This window comes from Melopsittacus undulatus, chromosome 1 (assembly GCF_012275295.1).
Source record: "Melopsittacus undulatus isolate bMelUnd1 chromosome 1, bMelUnd1.mat.Z, whole genome shotgun sequence".
NCBI lineage: Eukaryota > Metazoa > Chordata > Aves > Psittaciformes > Psittaculidae > Melopsittacus > Melopsittacus undulatus.
In genome coordinates, this window is record NC_047527.1 from 116,001,025 (window position 1) to 116,018,809 (window position 17,785).

The following is a 17,785-nucleotide window of genomic DNA, read 5'->3' on the forward strand; positions in this document are numbered from 1 at the left end:
GACTACAGTACTGTCAACATAATTACACAACAAAGTCACGTTATTATAAAAGCATATCAGCATCTTCATTATATATACACTTATTTTCAGTGGTTTACAAGACACTCAGAGAAAATATTCCAGGATGAAATATGATTATGGTAACTCAATCTGGAATCCATTTTCTCCAAACTATTTTTTTCCTATTATGTGAATGTAAAAGAAATACGGGCCAGATAGTCAGTGAGCTGGAACTATACCAATTCGTATCAGCCGAGGGTTCAACTCTATATATTCATTCATAGATCCTAGTCACACTTGGACCCTTCTATGACTTATTAATGGTTTTGATTTAGAAATGAAGCTTTGAAGTAATTATATAGTCACATGGCATTCATCCAATATACATATTTATGTAAATTATTGCTTCCTGATTTTCACAGAAGACCTGTGATTAGATTATCTGGTTCTTCCATATTGTACTTGGAGCTGGATTGCAAAGAGAGAGCAGTATATGTAAGCCACCTTTACAATTTCTTGACTCTGCCCAGCAAGAAACAAATACGGACTTGATTATAATGCAGAGGAACAGAGACAGCTATTTCCCTGCCTGAGGTCTCAGAGAATTGTTCTAGCAGTTGAGCTAAACAATGTCCTGACTATCTCCTTGGCAAAAGAAACTGAATGAGTTGGCATAAGCTGCTATACCAACTCAAAACTCTCCAGAGATTTCCTTTTCACAATGTGAAGCCTCAAAGAGCTGTTCTACGAAAAACAGCTGTAGCAGAGCTGAAAGTTTGACCCCTAAACTCCAGTACTGTGCTCTTTTTATGTGTGTATGACTCCCACTGACACCAACTGAAGAGTCATGCACATGAGAAGAGCAGAATATCAGACAAAAAAAATCTACTATATGAATCCGAGAACAGTTTTATTCTCTTGTGTCAAATTATGGCAATATTAAGTGAATACTGGTGACTGTAAGACCTGAATCAATAAATTGAAACAAATAATATATTTGGTGAGTTATTTTGCTTTTTCACTTCAAAGAATGCCTGTGGATGGATTACAACTTCCTTAAGTGTATTCCAAGAAACTTTTAAGGAATTTTATTTTATGGTTTGTTAGTTACATGTGATTGCTCATATATGTCAGACTGTTCCACTTCTTTTCTCCAAACAGAACTTTTAATAGAGTTCGGATAAGACAGCTTTGCAACTGACAGTAGAATTTAGCTGATACAATTATTTTGGAACATATAGTCAGCTAACCATCCTTTGTTAGTGATTTTAGATACTGAAGTTACACTTTTCTATTAGAGCATGCACTATGAGCATTCTCTATTACTTGGGAAACAGTAAAAAAAGGAAGAGAAAGACAATGTCAATATTCAGAATATCTGAGTGCTATCTCCATCAAAGACTGGGTTTAAATTAGTCAAAAGAGCTGCATGAACCATCAAATTTTAAAGGATACCTTACTGATTTTGAATTTTCAAAAAATATCCCACATCGAATGCCTTAGACTAGAAGGTGTATTTTCCTCATATGTTCCCTTAAAAACGTGATGTATATCTCTGCTTTTATTGCATCTGCCTCATACCTTTCTTTGATAAAGCAAACATTAGCGGAGATTGTGTAAGTCTTGTAATGCTGATGAGAACCAACGTATTCTAGATGACACATAAGCACCAAGAAGACCCTTATAGTCAAACTCAAACAGACATGCCTTCTAGGATAAGGACTAGGTAAAGCATTCTTTAAAAATCAAAATATTATCACTTGTGTTCAGGTCAGTGTTCTAAATAATAATTTAATTATTGCAGACTCACCTTGCATTACTAGGACTGGCTGCTGTCAAATTAACTAATACTGTCACTGCAGCTTCTTTTACCTCTTCATTGTCACTGCTTAGCAACTGTACTAGCTGGGGAATCCCTTTGAAAGAAATAATTGTATACATGAACCTTTAAATAAACCATGGCAGTCTGTGAAATTATAATATGCTCCTTATAAAAGGAAAAGCACAGATTCTCAGTTCATTGCTTCCCACCTTACTTACCCTGGAGTCCAAATGCACGTTTGCTAGCTAAATTCGCACACATGGCAGAAATTGCTTGGGAAACAGCAACTTTAACTCCATCATTATCAGTTTCCAAAAGGTTTATGAGACACTTCTCAACCTCTTCCTCATGTAAGATATTTCTGTTTTCCGCTTTAAATGAAAAAGAACAATAGCATTAACCTGCGTTAATTTTCCAGATCAGTGAAAGGACGTGATTTTGATTTCATATAGTTGTTTCCAACATAACACTTGCTTTTGATCCCATGGAAATCAAAACATATTAGTAATAGAGGCACCCGCAATTAAGAAATGTACACAAAGGCCTGATCCAAAACCCATTAGACCTTCAATGAACTCTGAATCAAGCCCAAAAGATGACTATTAAATAAAGCTTTAAAAACACATAGCCCAACAGAATGCAAAGTTTGTTCTCTATAAGACTTAAAACCACAGAATGCATACAGGCTTGATGGAAACAGCTTTTCCAGTTCAACAGATCATACTTACTCAGGATCATGCTTAACTTCGCTTTATGCTAACAAAGCCAAATGCATAAAATTGAAGAACATAGCAGTAAATGTACAATTGAAGTTGGTGGAGTACCAGTGAACATACTACAATAGCAAAAAAACCCACAAACCCCAAAATGCAAGGGGTGTTAAAATTGAATTTTAAATTCTGCACAGCTTGCAGTTCTTGATTAATGCACACTTTGCAGAGAATCTCAATTTTGCATTTTAGCCTGGTGACACAGGGTTCACTGCTGACCTACACTGCAATGATTGGCAGCAGCTAATGAAGGACATAGATGTTCCCTTCCTCTACACAAGTAAAAACATACAGTGTCTACAAAGTATCTACAGACATCTGATAATTACACTAATGAACTCACTCATCCCAAATGGGTGAGATCATAAGTGCAGGTGTTTGTTAGAAAGAGCCCTGAGGGTAACCTTCTCAGCCAGAAAGGCACAGGATGGCATAGAAGCCCTACAGTTACGAGGGTCAATAAGCATTTAACCATATGCATAATTTAAAGTGGATTAATTACATGCTGGAAGTTATATCTACATGGTAAAATTTTCAAGTGTATCAAAGAAATTCAGGATCTGAGATGTCGGTAGGAGTTTGGTACATCTGGAAATTTTACCAGTGCTTACTAATGCTTTGAGAGAACACTCCCTTCTTTGAACAGTTGTTTTAGGATTAAAAAGTTTAAAAAGGAAAGAAAAACAGTGTAAGAATTCTTTTAAATAAAACTGAATATGTAGAGAATGAAAGTAAACAGACAAGTCTACAAAGCCAAAGAAAAGGAAGTTTGATTGAAAACCTGGTTATAGCAGAAAGGTCTCAATGCACATATATGAGACAGTTAGCTGCTTTCTCCTACCCAGCTCCATTTTAAATATTTTTAGAATCATCAGATATACACAACTGAAACCACAAAGCAAAAGATGCAGTAAATGAAAGAGAAAAGATTTTCAATGTCAGCAGAGCCTTGGCCACAGCCTTGATGAGTATGAGCCAGCTCTCAAAAGGAGGCCATAACTGGGATTACAGACCGTTTTGACGAGTTCTCAAGTATGCTCCTGGCCTGTTGCTTTCCAAAGTAGTCCATAATCCCTAATAATGATCTCTAGAACATTAGATCTCTAAATCTCTTTATGCCTCAGTAATTTGGTTCTTGTACAGCAAGTTACTTATTACTATACAGATTTTCTCAAAAATTATTCTTGCTTCTAAAGGCAGTTATGATGATGGGTAAGCATTTCATTTTAAAGATAACTTATGCCTATATGAAATTCTAATATGAGTAATTCATTTGAATTAGTGAAAATACCTATTTAAAATATTTCACACAGAATAAAATTTTTTCAACAATGTGAAGAGATTTTGGTTTTCAATTTATGGCAAAGAGAATGTAGCTATATTTTGCTAGCTAGACAGATGAAAATTAATATTTTAAGATCCAGGTCCCTATTCTGTTTAAAGGATGCATTTTTCCTGCTGATCCTCTCTCTGTTTGTGTGAGTTGTTTCCTTTACTATAGAAAAGAAAGAACGTACAATTGAAAAGCACCCTTTGTACTTAAGCACTTCGCATGTCAGTGCCAACATTGTATTTACAGTGATGAATTTTCTGACCTCTAAGTAATTTGAATACTCTGATTTAACACAAAGTGAAATACTCAGGCACATCCTACTAGAAGAGTCTGGGGTACTAACACTTCTGTCCATTTTCATGCGCTGATCCCATCATGAGGCAGCCTATGTTTTTCTATGTATTTTCCTATTTCCCCTTCTTATTCTGGAGTTTCTACTGGTTACTTATTCGTCCCATTGTCACCACCCTATGGAATTATTTATACCAATTTCAAATGAAAAAGTTAATGTTAAATAATATCATGAGCTCTCACTGATCTTGAGTTGAGATAACCCGGATAAATAAACCCCTTTATTATGAAAAAGCATGTGTTAATCAGGCTACAGAGTATGGCTGGTATGCTCCCCTTTGAAAGGATTTGCATTTAAATACATATAAAGAACAGGCAGAGCTTCAAACCAGGTTTAGCAGAGTGAGGCCAAACTCAAGGGAGCATGATCATCACTTTCTTCATACACACTCCATAGCATTTTGTTGTTGCTGGTGTGTTTGGAGCTGTCAGGGGAAACTCAGGTCCTCCTTAATCAACAGTCTAGTTAATCCATCACAGATATTCAATTTATAGCATTAAATTATATTTCAAATTCCTATATGACTGCATTATTTACTGGGCAAGGAGGGAATCATAGTAAAATTCACCACTGTAATTTTAAGCATACAAAATAAAGCCATTAATAAGTTAATATATTAATTAATAATGAATTAAAAATCATGTTACAGAACAAAACAAATTTTCAGAGGCAAACAGATGATTGTATATAGAAATATGATCATTTTTAATTTATTTAAACAGAACAGCATCCCAAAGATGCTGTTTAAAACGGAATATAGTGATAGTACCATGTAATTTATATTGCTATTGAGAATAGCTTTTAAGGAATACATAAGAGCAACAACAATGAAGCTACAGGAGTCCCTTTCCAAGGGGTTGAAAGGGATATAAACCAAAACTGTTTGCTATAATCATGTCTATCAGAAAAAAACCCCAAAACTAAATCCCATCTGTCAATAATAATGGTTTCAAAACCAGACATTGCTGTGTACTCAGCTGCCAGAATTAAAAAAACCAGCTAGATTTATGTTCTATCACAGCAGAAGAAACAGGAAATGTTGGTAAATTGCAATCAAATTATCAAACCTGAGGAATGTGGGCTACTGTATGGCCATTGTAAATTTAGTGAAAAAGTCATAAAAGAACTGAAAGCTGTGCTGTATTATACTGGATTTATATCAAGGCAAGTATTAGTATAGTGTACATTAGTGTTATAGTTTGGATATGCTGTTTAGTATATTTACAACCAGAATCCAAACAAACAAAAACAAACTGCAAACATTTCTCTTTTCTTTTTGCACTTGGACTGTTTCTTATAATGGCCCCAATGACACTTTTCCTTCCACTGGAAGGCTGACTTTAGAGCAGTAGCTGTATGTATCTGCAACAAATTCAGTACTACTGTGGGCAGAAGCAAGTTGAGCATGTTCAGCAGCAAGTTGACTGGACTGGGTTTTCCACTGCACCAGTATAACATATTGCCCTTTGTCTAACTGGTTGCCCCTAAAATTCTACAGCTGGAAGCAAATATTTTACATCTTCTTTGGATCTACTTTCCTGTCTTGCTGCATTAATGCTAACTGTCATAGGCTGAAGAAGAGAGCAAACCTTTATAATGAAACCACATTGACTCCATTTGTAAAGAAGTGTGACAAGAAGATGCATCTTCACTGACAGTAACATCCCATGATATAAGATCATAGCTAGCACTGTAATATATTATGTGTAGTTCTTGCCACCATGCTTTAAAAATGTTGTGTTCAGACATGCTTCTACTAACAGCTGCTAAAATATTAGGCCACAAAAAAAACGAAAAACATGTGAAAGAGGAAAAGAAAGCTATGCTTATTTGAAAATAAATATAAAAAAGAGTAAGATACAGTAGAAAGTAGCAGGAGAAAATATAAATCTGCTTAGCATACTGCTTACAAGCCTGTCACAGGACTATAAAAATGATACTGACAGTCCTAAGTAGCGTAATAAAATGACAATACAGAAAAATACACAAAGAAAATACTGGCATAATAAAGTCCCTTCCTATCTTTGATACCTAAACATTAATGAAAATAACTTTCAATGACTTACAAAGCTTCCAATAGATAATGATAAAAGCATACAGAAACCCACAGAATACTAAGAAATACTAGAAATACTCTGTTCATGTAACATTTACAATCCAAATAATTACAAATATTCAAGATGTCAAACTAAGCAGGGTGAGAAAAGAACTGGAAAGATAGGACGGGGAAAGAAGAAAGGAGGTCTGAATACTGTAAGAAGGAGAGATTATTTTAGTCATGTATTAAATTAGAGAACATGCTTGTAAAATACACATAAATTAAAGCCATGATTCAACTATGACATGATACAAATATGAATGAAATATTTAAGCTCTACTGTTACATTCATCAAAATCCCTTGACTGTATTAAAATCTTCTATAGACAGATGTTATTTCTTATATTGCATTTTGTTACACAGCACTACTAGGCATATGTTGTAACTCAGAAGCCAATGCATGGAAGGAATTTCAAATGTAGATTTATTTAAAGAGCATCCTTGTGGGCAAAATGATGAGCATGTTCTGCCTAATTCAGAATTCCTTGGTGAATTAAAGAAAAGTGTATAAAGAAAGACTATAGGATGAATAATTATAAAAAGATGACAATGAAACTATTTAACTCCACTGGGAATATTAATCTGTAGTCCATTTGAAAGGCTTGTTTTTCATGTCCCAGTTAAAGGAATCTGTATTTGAAATTGCCTGACATTTAGAGGGGCAGTTGTATGCAAAAGGAAGTAAGTTTGCTGTTAAGTCTTAACAGATAGGGATGAGAAATAGTGCCAGCAAAGGTGGCTTAAGATGCCGGTTACCTGGCATCATTAAACAAAAGGTAAAGAGCGCTCTATTTTCCTTTCTGAGGACATTTTGAAAGAACATATTACATTTAAAAATAAATCGAGGCAAACTTAAGATTTTCATATGTATCTATACATACATATCCTAGCATCCCATTGCTGCTCTGGTTGGCAAGATTCATCACTGTAATTCATTCTTGCCAGTGTTTTCCTCAGCACAACTACTACCCTCAACCAGATAAGATGGCCTCATTCTAGGTGAAAATTTACTTCATAAACAAATCCATGTCAATAGGTTTTTAAGAAGTAACATACAGTCATAAGCTGCTTTGGTAATTGCCTTTGCTGCATTCTTCTGAATATCGGGAATGGTAGAGTCTCCTACAAATGAAAGTAGCTTTTTAAGGCCTCCTGACTGCTGAATCAGTTGCAGAGTATGCACATCTTCAAGACAATTTCCCAACACAGCAAGAGCTTCCACATGTAGATCACTGAATTCCTAATAAAGAAAAATCCCCAAACAAATAACCTTCAAATCAGGTTTAAAATATTTTCATCATTTAACTTTGTAGTACAATTGTCATAACTGTCTTTTGGACAGTTTATTCATACTGCAAAGTACATATTTTCATACTCATTTTTTTTTGTATAATTTCTGTGATGTGCATTGGGATGCAACACAATTTGTCAAAATCAGTAAAAACCCCAGAATTTTCTCATTTACATCAAAGTGGGGTAGGCAGGTAGGATCAGAAAGGATCTGTCACCCGAGAATTTCAAATACTGCACAAATTTCTCTACGCATTGCATTTCCCATGGTGACAGCTGAACTCAAGAAGCACTAAAATGGGTTTCATAATAGCATAAACAATAGAATTTCTAATGCAGGAAATTATATTTCAGGCCATTGATATCAACGTAAATTCAGGAGAAAAAAGAGCAATGTTCAAACTAGGAGCCAGCACCAGAGTTCAGCATATAATCAAAAATTCAGAGAAAACATCATATAAAAAGCTATATGGTGGATTTCTCTGATATGTGCAATAGTTTGAGAAATGGATAGTAAATTCAAAATAGTATTACTAATTGCAAAAAAGCAAGAAAACAAATACAAACTGCAGTGAACCCTTTTGCTCCCTTTCTTAATCCTAGTTTATCCTATTTCTATAATAGTTCCAAGTAAGGAGCTCTTTCTTCTTTTATCACTCTCCCATAACATGAATAATATTTCTCATTAGTCATGCAAACATTAGCAGCAAGAACAAAAAACTTCTAAGGCAAGTGAACTGTACATCGGTTTCCAGTATCGTCAGAAGACAATCTAATCCTTTATTTTCTGCCAGCATTATCCTGGTTTCTCCGTCTTTGCTAATTACTTCTAAGGTTTTCAGAGCTAGCAACTGAATAACTGGGTATTCAGATTTTAGTAGTTCCAGCAAGGGTGGAATTATGTTCAGTTCACGAACTGCAGCACGGCTTTGAAAATCCTGCAGTAAAATATTCAACAAAGAATGTTAGTGATAGAGAATATAGCAGTACATCACTTCCTGAGTTTACAGAAAGAATATAAAAAATCTGGTTTCAAATGCACACAAAAAAGTCAATATTCCAGAATTTCCAGTTCTGAAGATTTCTTTCTTTTCAGCTAAGAATCAAACTGAATATAATCAAGCCCAACCAATCTTAAATTCCATTTTTTTTGCATGACTGAAGTACACGCTACAGAATCTTGTCCTAAGGAAGCCTATTTACTCTTGGTTTTGCCATGTTTTTCTCAACATACATGCTTCTTTGAGAAAGTTTTTTAAATTTAGTTTTATCATTTTGATTTACCCCAGTGGGGGAAAACAGGTTTTGCACTTTACTGTGGTTGCTTGATTATATCTTCCTTTGTTTTAGTAATTACAAAATGACAATTTAAAATTTCAACTTTAAACAGTGTATGTGCAGCTTAATAAAAAGACAGTAGTAGATGTATTAAAATAGAAAAAAATAAATAAATTATAATTTGCTTTTAAATAGCTTATTGCACATGTGCAGCATGCAATTATCCTTATCAATATACACAAGCACCAGGTGCAGTTATCCAGATATACCCTGCAACAAAGACAGCGAGATAGTAAAAAAGGAGAAAGAGTAAAATGTGATTCTGAATAGACATGCTCTGATGCCCCAAAAGAGATAGAGTTATAAACTGAATTCATTATTGAATTGATTCGCTTAAGCCATGGAAAAGAACTGCCATACAAATGCACCATTCTTTTGCTAAGCAGCATATGGATGACATTAGTGCTGAGTGTGAAAGTAGCCAATAACAAATCTGTTCCTCCCAGTATGGAAAGTAGCTGTTGACAGCATTCACCTCTGATTAAAAAGATGTTCAAAACTGGAACTATGGACTTGCTGGCCAGAACAAGGCACAACACAATTGTTAGTTCTTTAATTTATAGCATTATTCCAACCTTTGGATAGACAGGTTATAACTCTAATTACCAAGATTAACATTTTCCAACTAGGAAAACAAATTCATATTTAATTAAAGAAATCTGAATCTGATTCTGATCTCACTTACTTTGCTGTAGAGCCTGGATAATTGCATTAAGTTCAACAGAATGAGTCAAATCAGCTATATTTATAACTAATGTAACAATCAGGGACTTGGATGTAATGTTTTCAAATACATTGATGAACACTGGGGAGTAAAGAAACCAAATATTTAAAAATTATTTACCCTGTAGAGGGTGGCCAAGGGGGATAAGTGCTTGACTGACTCTCTTATGTCAAACAACAACAAACTTTACCTGCACCAGGAGGTAGATACATTCAACTGAATTCTTCTGAACATCAGGATCAGGGCTACCTAGCAGCCTGATAAGTGGTTCTAATCCACCTTGCTCAAATATTTGTACTTTAGTAGTATATTCAACAGCCATATACGCAAGACAGAGAGTAGCAAATTCATGAATAACTACATCTTCTATGGGGGAAAAAAAAAATTGATCAAGTTTAATTCAGCACAGCATATGTTCTCTAATCCTATGGTTTAAAATATTATTTGAAGCCCATAAACAATAGCTGTTAACCACACCTGACATCTCCATAAACATGTTGATATATCTGTACAACAAAACCCACTACTCAGTGAATAACAGAGCTACGTCTATAAAACCAATTACCTATTTAACATATAGTACGACAAATAAAAAATTACAAGGAAGATTTTATAAAATTGTATAATCAAATGGCAATCATAAATTATTTCTGAGTGTATTTTTACACAAGGAATGAATACTGCAAGCTACCTTCTGGCACCAGGTGTGATATAAGTGAATGTGTGACATCCAGTTCCCTCAGTAACTTCTTGACATCATCTACAATCAAATAAATACAAATATGAAGTCTTTCATTTGACAATCTTGGCTTGTAAATCCTTACTCCAATCTTGAGCAAAAACCACATTCTGCTCCAAGGAAAATGTACTTATGGTTACTCCCTGAGTGACAGTAAGATCTGACTAGGAATGACACACTATACCAAGATCATAATGGGCCTAGAAAATATTAAGGAAGTAACAGATGACTCTCATTGATGTTTGATATATATGAAGTTCCTCAATACTTAATTGAAACTTTATTCAAAATATATGCATTTAGCATGCTCTGATCAAATATTGCAGAGTTTTAGTTGTCAAAGAAGTCACAACCCAATTAGTTAAAATTATTTGTGGTTAAGATTATCAAATTAAAAGCAATCTTTCTGTTATTTAATTTTCAAACCATCACTTCCTAATCTTATGCTAACACAACCCACATTGCAAATTGAAAACATGAGTTCTATAGGTTTTATTAAAATTATAGTCAAGACTTTCAGAATGCATTTTTATTGTTGTCAATGGCAAACTAGCAAAACCACAATCACTGGATAGAATAACAAAAAAACATTCTTCGGGACAGGCTTTATGTGATCTTACAGTGCCAAGCTGTCACTATCAATATACTAAAGTGTTGAAATAAAAGAAAAAAGATGTTAAGTTGAATTTATTAAAAAAAAAAACAAACAAAAAAACTATGAATATAAAGGAAGATATTCAGTCATTCCGATACATGTTAGTGCAGCAGCATTGAAATCTAAGTTCTGAAGGGAATGATGGTATGCAAGTGCCAAAGTTAAAAGAACGCACGATCCAGTGCACCATGAAAAGCAAGTGGCAGTTGATGAGAAGACTTAAATACATCATGGAACTAGGTATGTTCTACCAACTGGGTAGAACATCTACAAGAATAAGACCTGATTAATTCTATTCATTAGATGTACGCTTATAAAGCAAAGTAAAAATAATAGCTACTAAAACTCAACCTTACTCACTTACTGTTTCATCTTCACATATATCTACCTATCACTACAGCCTGATTATTTGGCACTCAGCCACCCAGCATGGATGCAATACATCCATCCTTACTTTATAAAAAGGTACAAGAAAATGTGCATATAGAGTGGATAAATCATTTAATAATGGTATAGTTACAGTAGATATACTACCTTGATGTGAATGTCAATGTCATATTGTCTTAATGTTAAAGATTCAAGACTACTTGAATTTTGCTAGTTCAGATACAGATAACAAAACATTTGCAACAGCACTGACCTGCCAAAGAAGCTGGGTAAATATGCATGCCAATGCTGGATAGCTCAGGGCTTTTTTTCTTGCCCTCAATACCTGAGTTACCTACATTAAATTTAACACATTTTCTCCCTTATCACTGTAGTTACACTAATGCCTCAAGTAACAACTGATATTTAATCAGAGCATTTTATGTAGATGATACATACTTTATCCTTCTCCTCCAATTTCTGTAAGAGCGTGTCACGTCCACATTGGTGGGCATCTCATGCAGTCAGGCTTTCCTTGACAGTTATAGCTTCAGTATTAAACTCTTTCAATTTGGCCACATCAAAACAAAAATAAGGGTTGGAGGAAAATTAACTTCTCTTGTCATTTTCTTTTCAAATCAGTGGAGTTCATTCTAGCTCAATTTGTTCCTTTGTTCTGGGCCATTATACAGGTTTTGATCTGCTTGATGACCACACTCATACACAGCAGAAAATAATAAAAAATGGAGAATCTTACGATTAGAAGCCATGATTCCAAATATCATGATGGCATTTCTACGTACAGTTGGATCATCATGCGAGATGAGTTTATACAGCTGTTCCACTGCACCAAGACCAAGAAGTGTTGCTTTGTTTTCATCACCTGAAGAGTAATAAGGTTAAAAGTTCTATAAAAATGAAAAATGCTCACAGTTATAATGTCACAAAGTAAAGCAGCTACCAATCTTCTGTTGGACAAATAACAAAGGCCTGGACAGGATCCCAGTAGCTGGTCTAATCTATACCCCAAATAAAATAAGCATCTGTCAAATAGTATCAGGGATTGATAATGTCTAGGGTTAATTCACATTCGTAAAGCAAAGGATGCTTTTGTTTATTGGATACCAAACTCATTTGTTGGAGACTGAAGTAGTAGTACAAAAGGCAGCTTTCTATTTAGTGAACTACAGGTGAACGATATAATTAAGAACCTAATTTTATTTTCTCCTTTTTTTCCCTCCCAATTTTCTTTTCCTCAAAATAACAGTTAATTCATTCTGAGGACCCCTCAACTGAAGCAGCTACCAGGATTTGGATCATTAAATGCCACCTGAGATTTCTACCACCTGAGAATGGAGCTCTTTGTAGCTGAATAAACTCTGGCCACGCAAAGAACAGAAGTGTTTTGTATGATTACAGCCTTCTGCTCCTGCTTACTCAAAAAACCCACCCAAAACTCAAGAAATAAAATCCGAAAACTACTTCTATTCTCAGTTCCCACAAAATAATTATAATTCATTTTCTAATAAACCATGCCTTTCTTTTCCAGCTGCAAATGAGAAATGTGAGGAGAAACAGGAGAACTGTGCTCACTCTCAGGCTAAAACATTTAAAATAGAAGAACTATTTTTTTACTGAGGGATGGGACTTAACTTACTAGCAACATTCAAGAAATTAATTAACTGTAAAGAGAAAACAGCAACTTCTCTTGTGCCACACAGCAAAGTACAGTCTCACCTTTCAGAAGACTGCAGCAATATCTACATGAACAACTTACAGGATTGTTTATTAAGTAGAAACAGAAATATTAAATATCTGCCCTCCTGCAGTGTGCCACATCTTCCTGCAGAGAGCAGGGAAGAAGCCAAAAAGAGTTTATAGTGTGTGATTCATAACTGTTTCCCAACAGTACAAATTGTCCCTTCACATATTCAAAATCTGGTTGCATGCCCTCAGCCTAAATTGCCATATTAAGCTGAACCTAAAGATCTTTCTGAGCCCCATGGTCCCTAGCCCACTGTCAAAGGCTTTAGCTCTCATTCAGCAGTGTTGGTAATTGTCATCAGTACAACAATCAGCATATAACCTCATAATTTTTAAAGAAAATATAAAATAAATGGAAATTTACGTTAGCACAGTTTATACCATGAATGCTACCAGTGTATACCAATTTGTGTGGCTGGTATGGAATGACTAGGATGAAACTCCGGAAATCATGTGCTACATAATTTTGAGCCTTTGTTACACAGTTGTCTTCTGGGTGCCTGGAACATGACACTTAGGTATAGATAATACAGGGACCTTTGTGAGATTTGGAATCCTGGGGACTTGCTAGATTCCTAATGCATACAGAAATAAGCTTGATTTACTGGAGACTGCTCAGCCTCCTTTATCATCTGTAACAACAGTAGTGACACAAGAGCTATATGCAAAAATAACAGAAACAGGCTAGAAGTAATTTTTACTGAAAACTGAACCTTGAAATAACTATACTGGTACAGAAGTTTCAAACTGTAACATAAAAAAAGAGAATTCTTTCCCAGATGCAGGTCTGTTGCTCATAACAAAACAAATCTAGGTCATATTTAAAACAAGTTCGATTAAACAGAGAATATAAAATTCTACAACAAAACAATAAGAATTTCCTTCATACAAACTACAGGTTTTCTTTGTTAGTGCAAATTCAGGTTTGATAGATATTTCAGAAACCCACCAAAACCTTGACAGACACCTTTGAGATGAAATGAACGTTTCATTGCTAGGAAACTAAAAAATTGTGAATTACTATCAAAATCCAAACAACACAAAGGAAAGCTCATTGCAAAAAAACTAACCTTTTGATGCAAATTTATAGAGAGAATCACATGCTTTGGCCAAAACTTCCTCTTCAGGAGAACTAAGCATTAACACAACTGTTGCTGCTGTTTTGCTTTCAATCAATAAAGGATCAAACTACAAATAAAAACAAAAAGGAGAGAGTAGTTTGATTTACATCAAACTATTGCTTATAAACATTCCTGTGTGCCTGTGTGCTGCAGTAGACTTTCATGTTTCCTAAAAATAATTAAATCTAGTTTGATATCTACACTGGATTAGAAATATGAAGATGAGTAGGAATCTACTTGGAGAAATTAGTTTCTCAATAACAATTGGAAACACTGTTGAAAAATGAAAAAGAATTATTGACTTTCAGATATAATCATGATTTCATCACATATGAAAATTTTGGGGAAATCATGACACTTTGCTGTATATCTAGGAAGTCCTGAGGACAACAAACTGTAATTCTGTTACAAACATAAGAACATCCTGAGCTTTGGAAAAGAACATGAGAAGTTTATTTTAAGCAGCTGTGCACAGAGCCTATGAACTTAGGCATGGTATGAGGGACAGGATTTGGTTACTCTGTGGCATTAACACTTTGTTGTTGATTTTAAAAAAGTAAAAGGACCCTTCCTGTGCTTTTGTCAACTCAGTTCAGTAGCTCACCATGATCTTGATTAGCTGAAGTACTTTCATTATATAATCCCTGCTCATCCAGCTAGAAATGATACAGTGTTAATTTCCATTTCTGACCTCTCATACAGCAAGGAATCTTCCAAGAAGTCTGGCAGTTTTCACCCTCTTAATAGACTCTTTAGGACTAACACCACTTAAGCAAGGGAATCTTCTAAAAAAGTGGTTTTTTTCTTTAACAAGACTCAAGGATTTCTGAAAATTTCACCTATTGAAATGTTTTAGGCTTGTTTGGATTTAGAATAAATTTTTTAACATGGAAATACTGTCTTCCGTCCTCACAATTTAGGCCTAGAGAAAATTTATCTTACATACATAAATTGCTAGATACTGGAGTCATGCAGTCTCTGAGTACCAATGTATTAACCTTGAAAATAAAAAATATTTTAAAATATTACTGCAATGTATATTTATACCATATGTATTTTAAAATGTCTATTATTTGGTTTACTTCATTTAAAAACTCTATGAGCTACATCAGAGTTACATGCTGCTGAACAATACAAGTCAGTTGTCAAGCAAGGAAATTATTTGGAGCAAATCTTCAAGTTATAAGTGTGCTAGAAGGAAAAAGAACAAAGAGGAGGCTTTTTTCCTTCTCCCTCCTCTGACTTGCTAAAAAGGCAAAATATTATATTAGTACCCAGACTTCTAAATTCTTATTTTGTTAGGTTTTTAAATGAAGTAATTTCATCACCTTCAATAAGGCATATCACACAATTTAACAGCCTGCAAGATCAAGATCCAAGCTACATTAACAGTTAAAAGGTTGCCTGGCTGATATGCTTGGTCTCACTATCTTCAAGTATGCCTGAAAACCTGAAACCTCTGTACAACTCCGTGCTTGCTGTGACAAGCTAGAGGCATGGGATGAGTCATGGAACAAAGCTCCTTTTTAAAGAAAATGTAATCAGCTTACTGTACCATAAGTCATTTAGTTTAATAATAACTCAGCAACAAGAACTTAATCAGTTTGTCTATGAAGATGTTATGGGAGACAGTGTTGAAAGCATTACTAAAGTCAAATAAATATTTAGGCATTAATTGCTCAAAGAAGGTGTTTCTGTGGAGACTGAATTTCAGGAGTTGACAGTGCCACTCCAAATATTCCATCTTTTTAACATTAGTGTTATGACTGAAGCCATTTTCAAAAATACTAGGGTATCTCTTGACTTTTTCAGCGATAAAGTCTCAGTATTTTCTCTAGTGCTAATGTTAGGCTTCCCATTTAAAGTCTATGCCCTAGCTGATGATCAAATAGTAATATTGTCAACATCAAATTTAATGAAGGTATCATGAAAATTTCCAATCAATCTATGTCAAAGCTAACATATTTTACTGGCTAAGGTCATCCGTATATAGAGAGAGGCTGAAAGCAATATTTTTCCTGGAGAAGCCCAATTCTCAGAACAGACAATAGCAAAAGACAAATTATGAAAGGCCGGGAAAACAGAGTCCTCAGGAATACTTTCTGAAACATAAGCAGTGGTTAAGCTAAGAGATGTGTTTCCCACCTGTTCCTAGAAATCTATAAAAATTAGTGGTCATCTGCAGTACCATATATTCTCAGAGCATTCCACATGCACAAAGGCCTTCTTTCATAAGCCTCTCCACATTATCTCAATGCTTCTTTTCTTGGACTTGACATTTTCATAAGCAGATTATCAATCACAAGATAATAGCTAATATATCTTTTATTTTGCTTGCATCTCATTTCCTGCCATCTGAAACATCCAGGTGAAATTTAAAGTTTTGAGATTTGATTTTACATGATGACTATTAACAATATTCTCATAGCAAGAAGATTTTCTCAGTTGATAGTTACAACTAATCAATTATTTATTTTCATGTTTAATACTGTTCTGCTATGCAAAATTCAGTTTTTTACCTCTTAATACGACAGCTAGACTTGATGCTAGCCCGAAGTATAATAAAGGTAAAAGCTAAGCCAAAAAATTCAGATGCCATCTGGACTTCACTCTTTCCTATTCTTCCCTTTTTAATAGTTTTACTGACCTTTTCTGTAAGTTTAGTTTTTTCAGTTGTTGAATGTTTTCTAACATATTGACGTTTATGTTGAGGTCTAATATTATTGATGTTTTGTTGCTGTAGTTAGTAGGCTGTACCATACTTTCCTCCAGAAACGTTAATGTTGTCTTTTGGATATGGAAATTGTATTGCTGCTTCTACTGACTTTCTAGGTATTTACTGGAAAGTTAACTTTTATTACTTGGGAGTGGGATGGCTCCTTTGTATGTCTTAAATCTACTTCTTATGGTTTTTTTTTCTTAGAGTGCAAAGATACTTATTTTAATTTTTCACACCTATTTTAATTAGTCCCATCCACCTATACCTTCTATACAGAAATGGCATTAGATGTATTTATCCTGTCATGCTGAAGTCAAGTTTTGCTTTGTAAGGACTTATTATTGATTGAAGCCTATGAATTATGTTTGTAATTCTTCTTTCCACAGAACAGATGGAAAAAACCTGGTATGAATTGCTATGCTTCAGTGACATCATGGCTATTGGATATTACATAATCAAAACTATTTATGCTTATTTAATATTGAAATTGTGACATAGGTTTTGCTGGTCGACTTTTCTACGACCTTTGAGAAAGCTCTTGCAGTACCATCACTCTTTACAGACAAACCCATTGTTTTTTTTTAAAACAGTGCGCTGAACGTTGTATTTAGCTTCATGCTCCTCAGTGGGACTCGTTGAGATCCTGATTTGCATTAACTTAGTTATTATCTGGCACAGAATTTATATTATACTC

The 17,785-nt window shown here is 34.5% G+C and overlaps 1 protein-coding gene across 2 annotated transcripts in view; it reads right to left on the reverse strand.

The window, feature by feature from the left end:
- ARMC3 (armadillo repeat containing 3) overlaps positions 1–17,785 on the reverse strand; it is a 47,503-nt gene that overhangs the window by 28,285 nt on the left and 1,433 nt on the right. For both annotated transcript variants that reach the window (XM_005152971.2, XM_031052519.2), the window contains exons 2-9: positions 14,322–14,439; positions 12,245–12,370; positions 10,419–10,487; positions 9,918–10,093; positions 8,409–8,603; positions 7,432–7,615; positions 2,041–2,193; positions 1,811–1,916 (exon numbers count right to left, since the gene is read on the reverse strand). In XM_005152971.2, the coding sequence (XP_005153028.2) occupies positions 1,811–1,916; positions 2,041–2,193; positions 7,432–7,615; positions 8,409–8,603; positions 9,918–10,093; positions 10,419–10,487; positions 12,245–12,370; positions 14,322–14,439 (1,127 nt within the window). The remainder of the gene's footprint in view (positions 1–1,810; positions 1,917–2,040; positions 2,194–7,431; positions 7,616–8,408; positions 8,604–9,917; positions 10,094–10,418; positions 10,488–12,244; positions 12,371–14,321; positions 14,440–17,785) is intronic.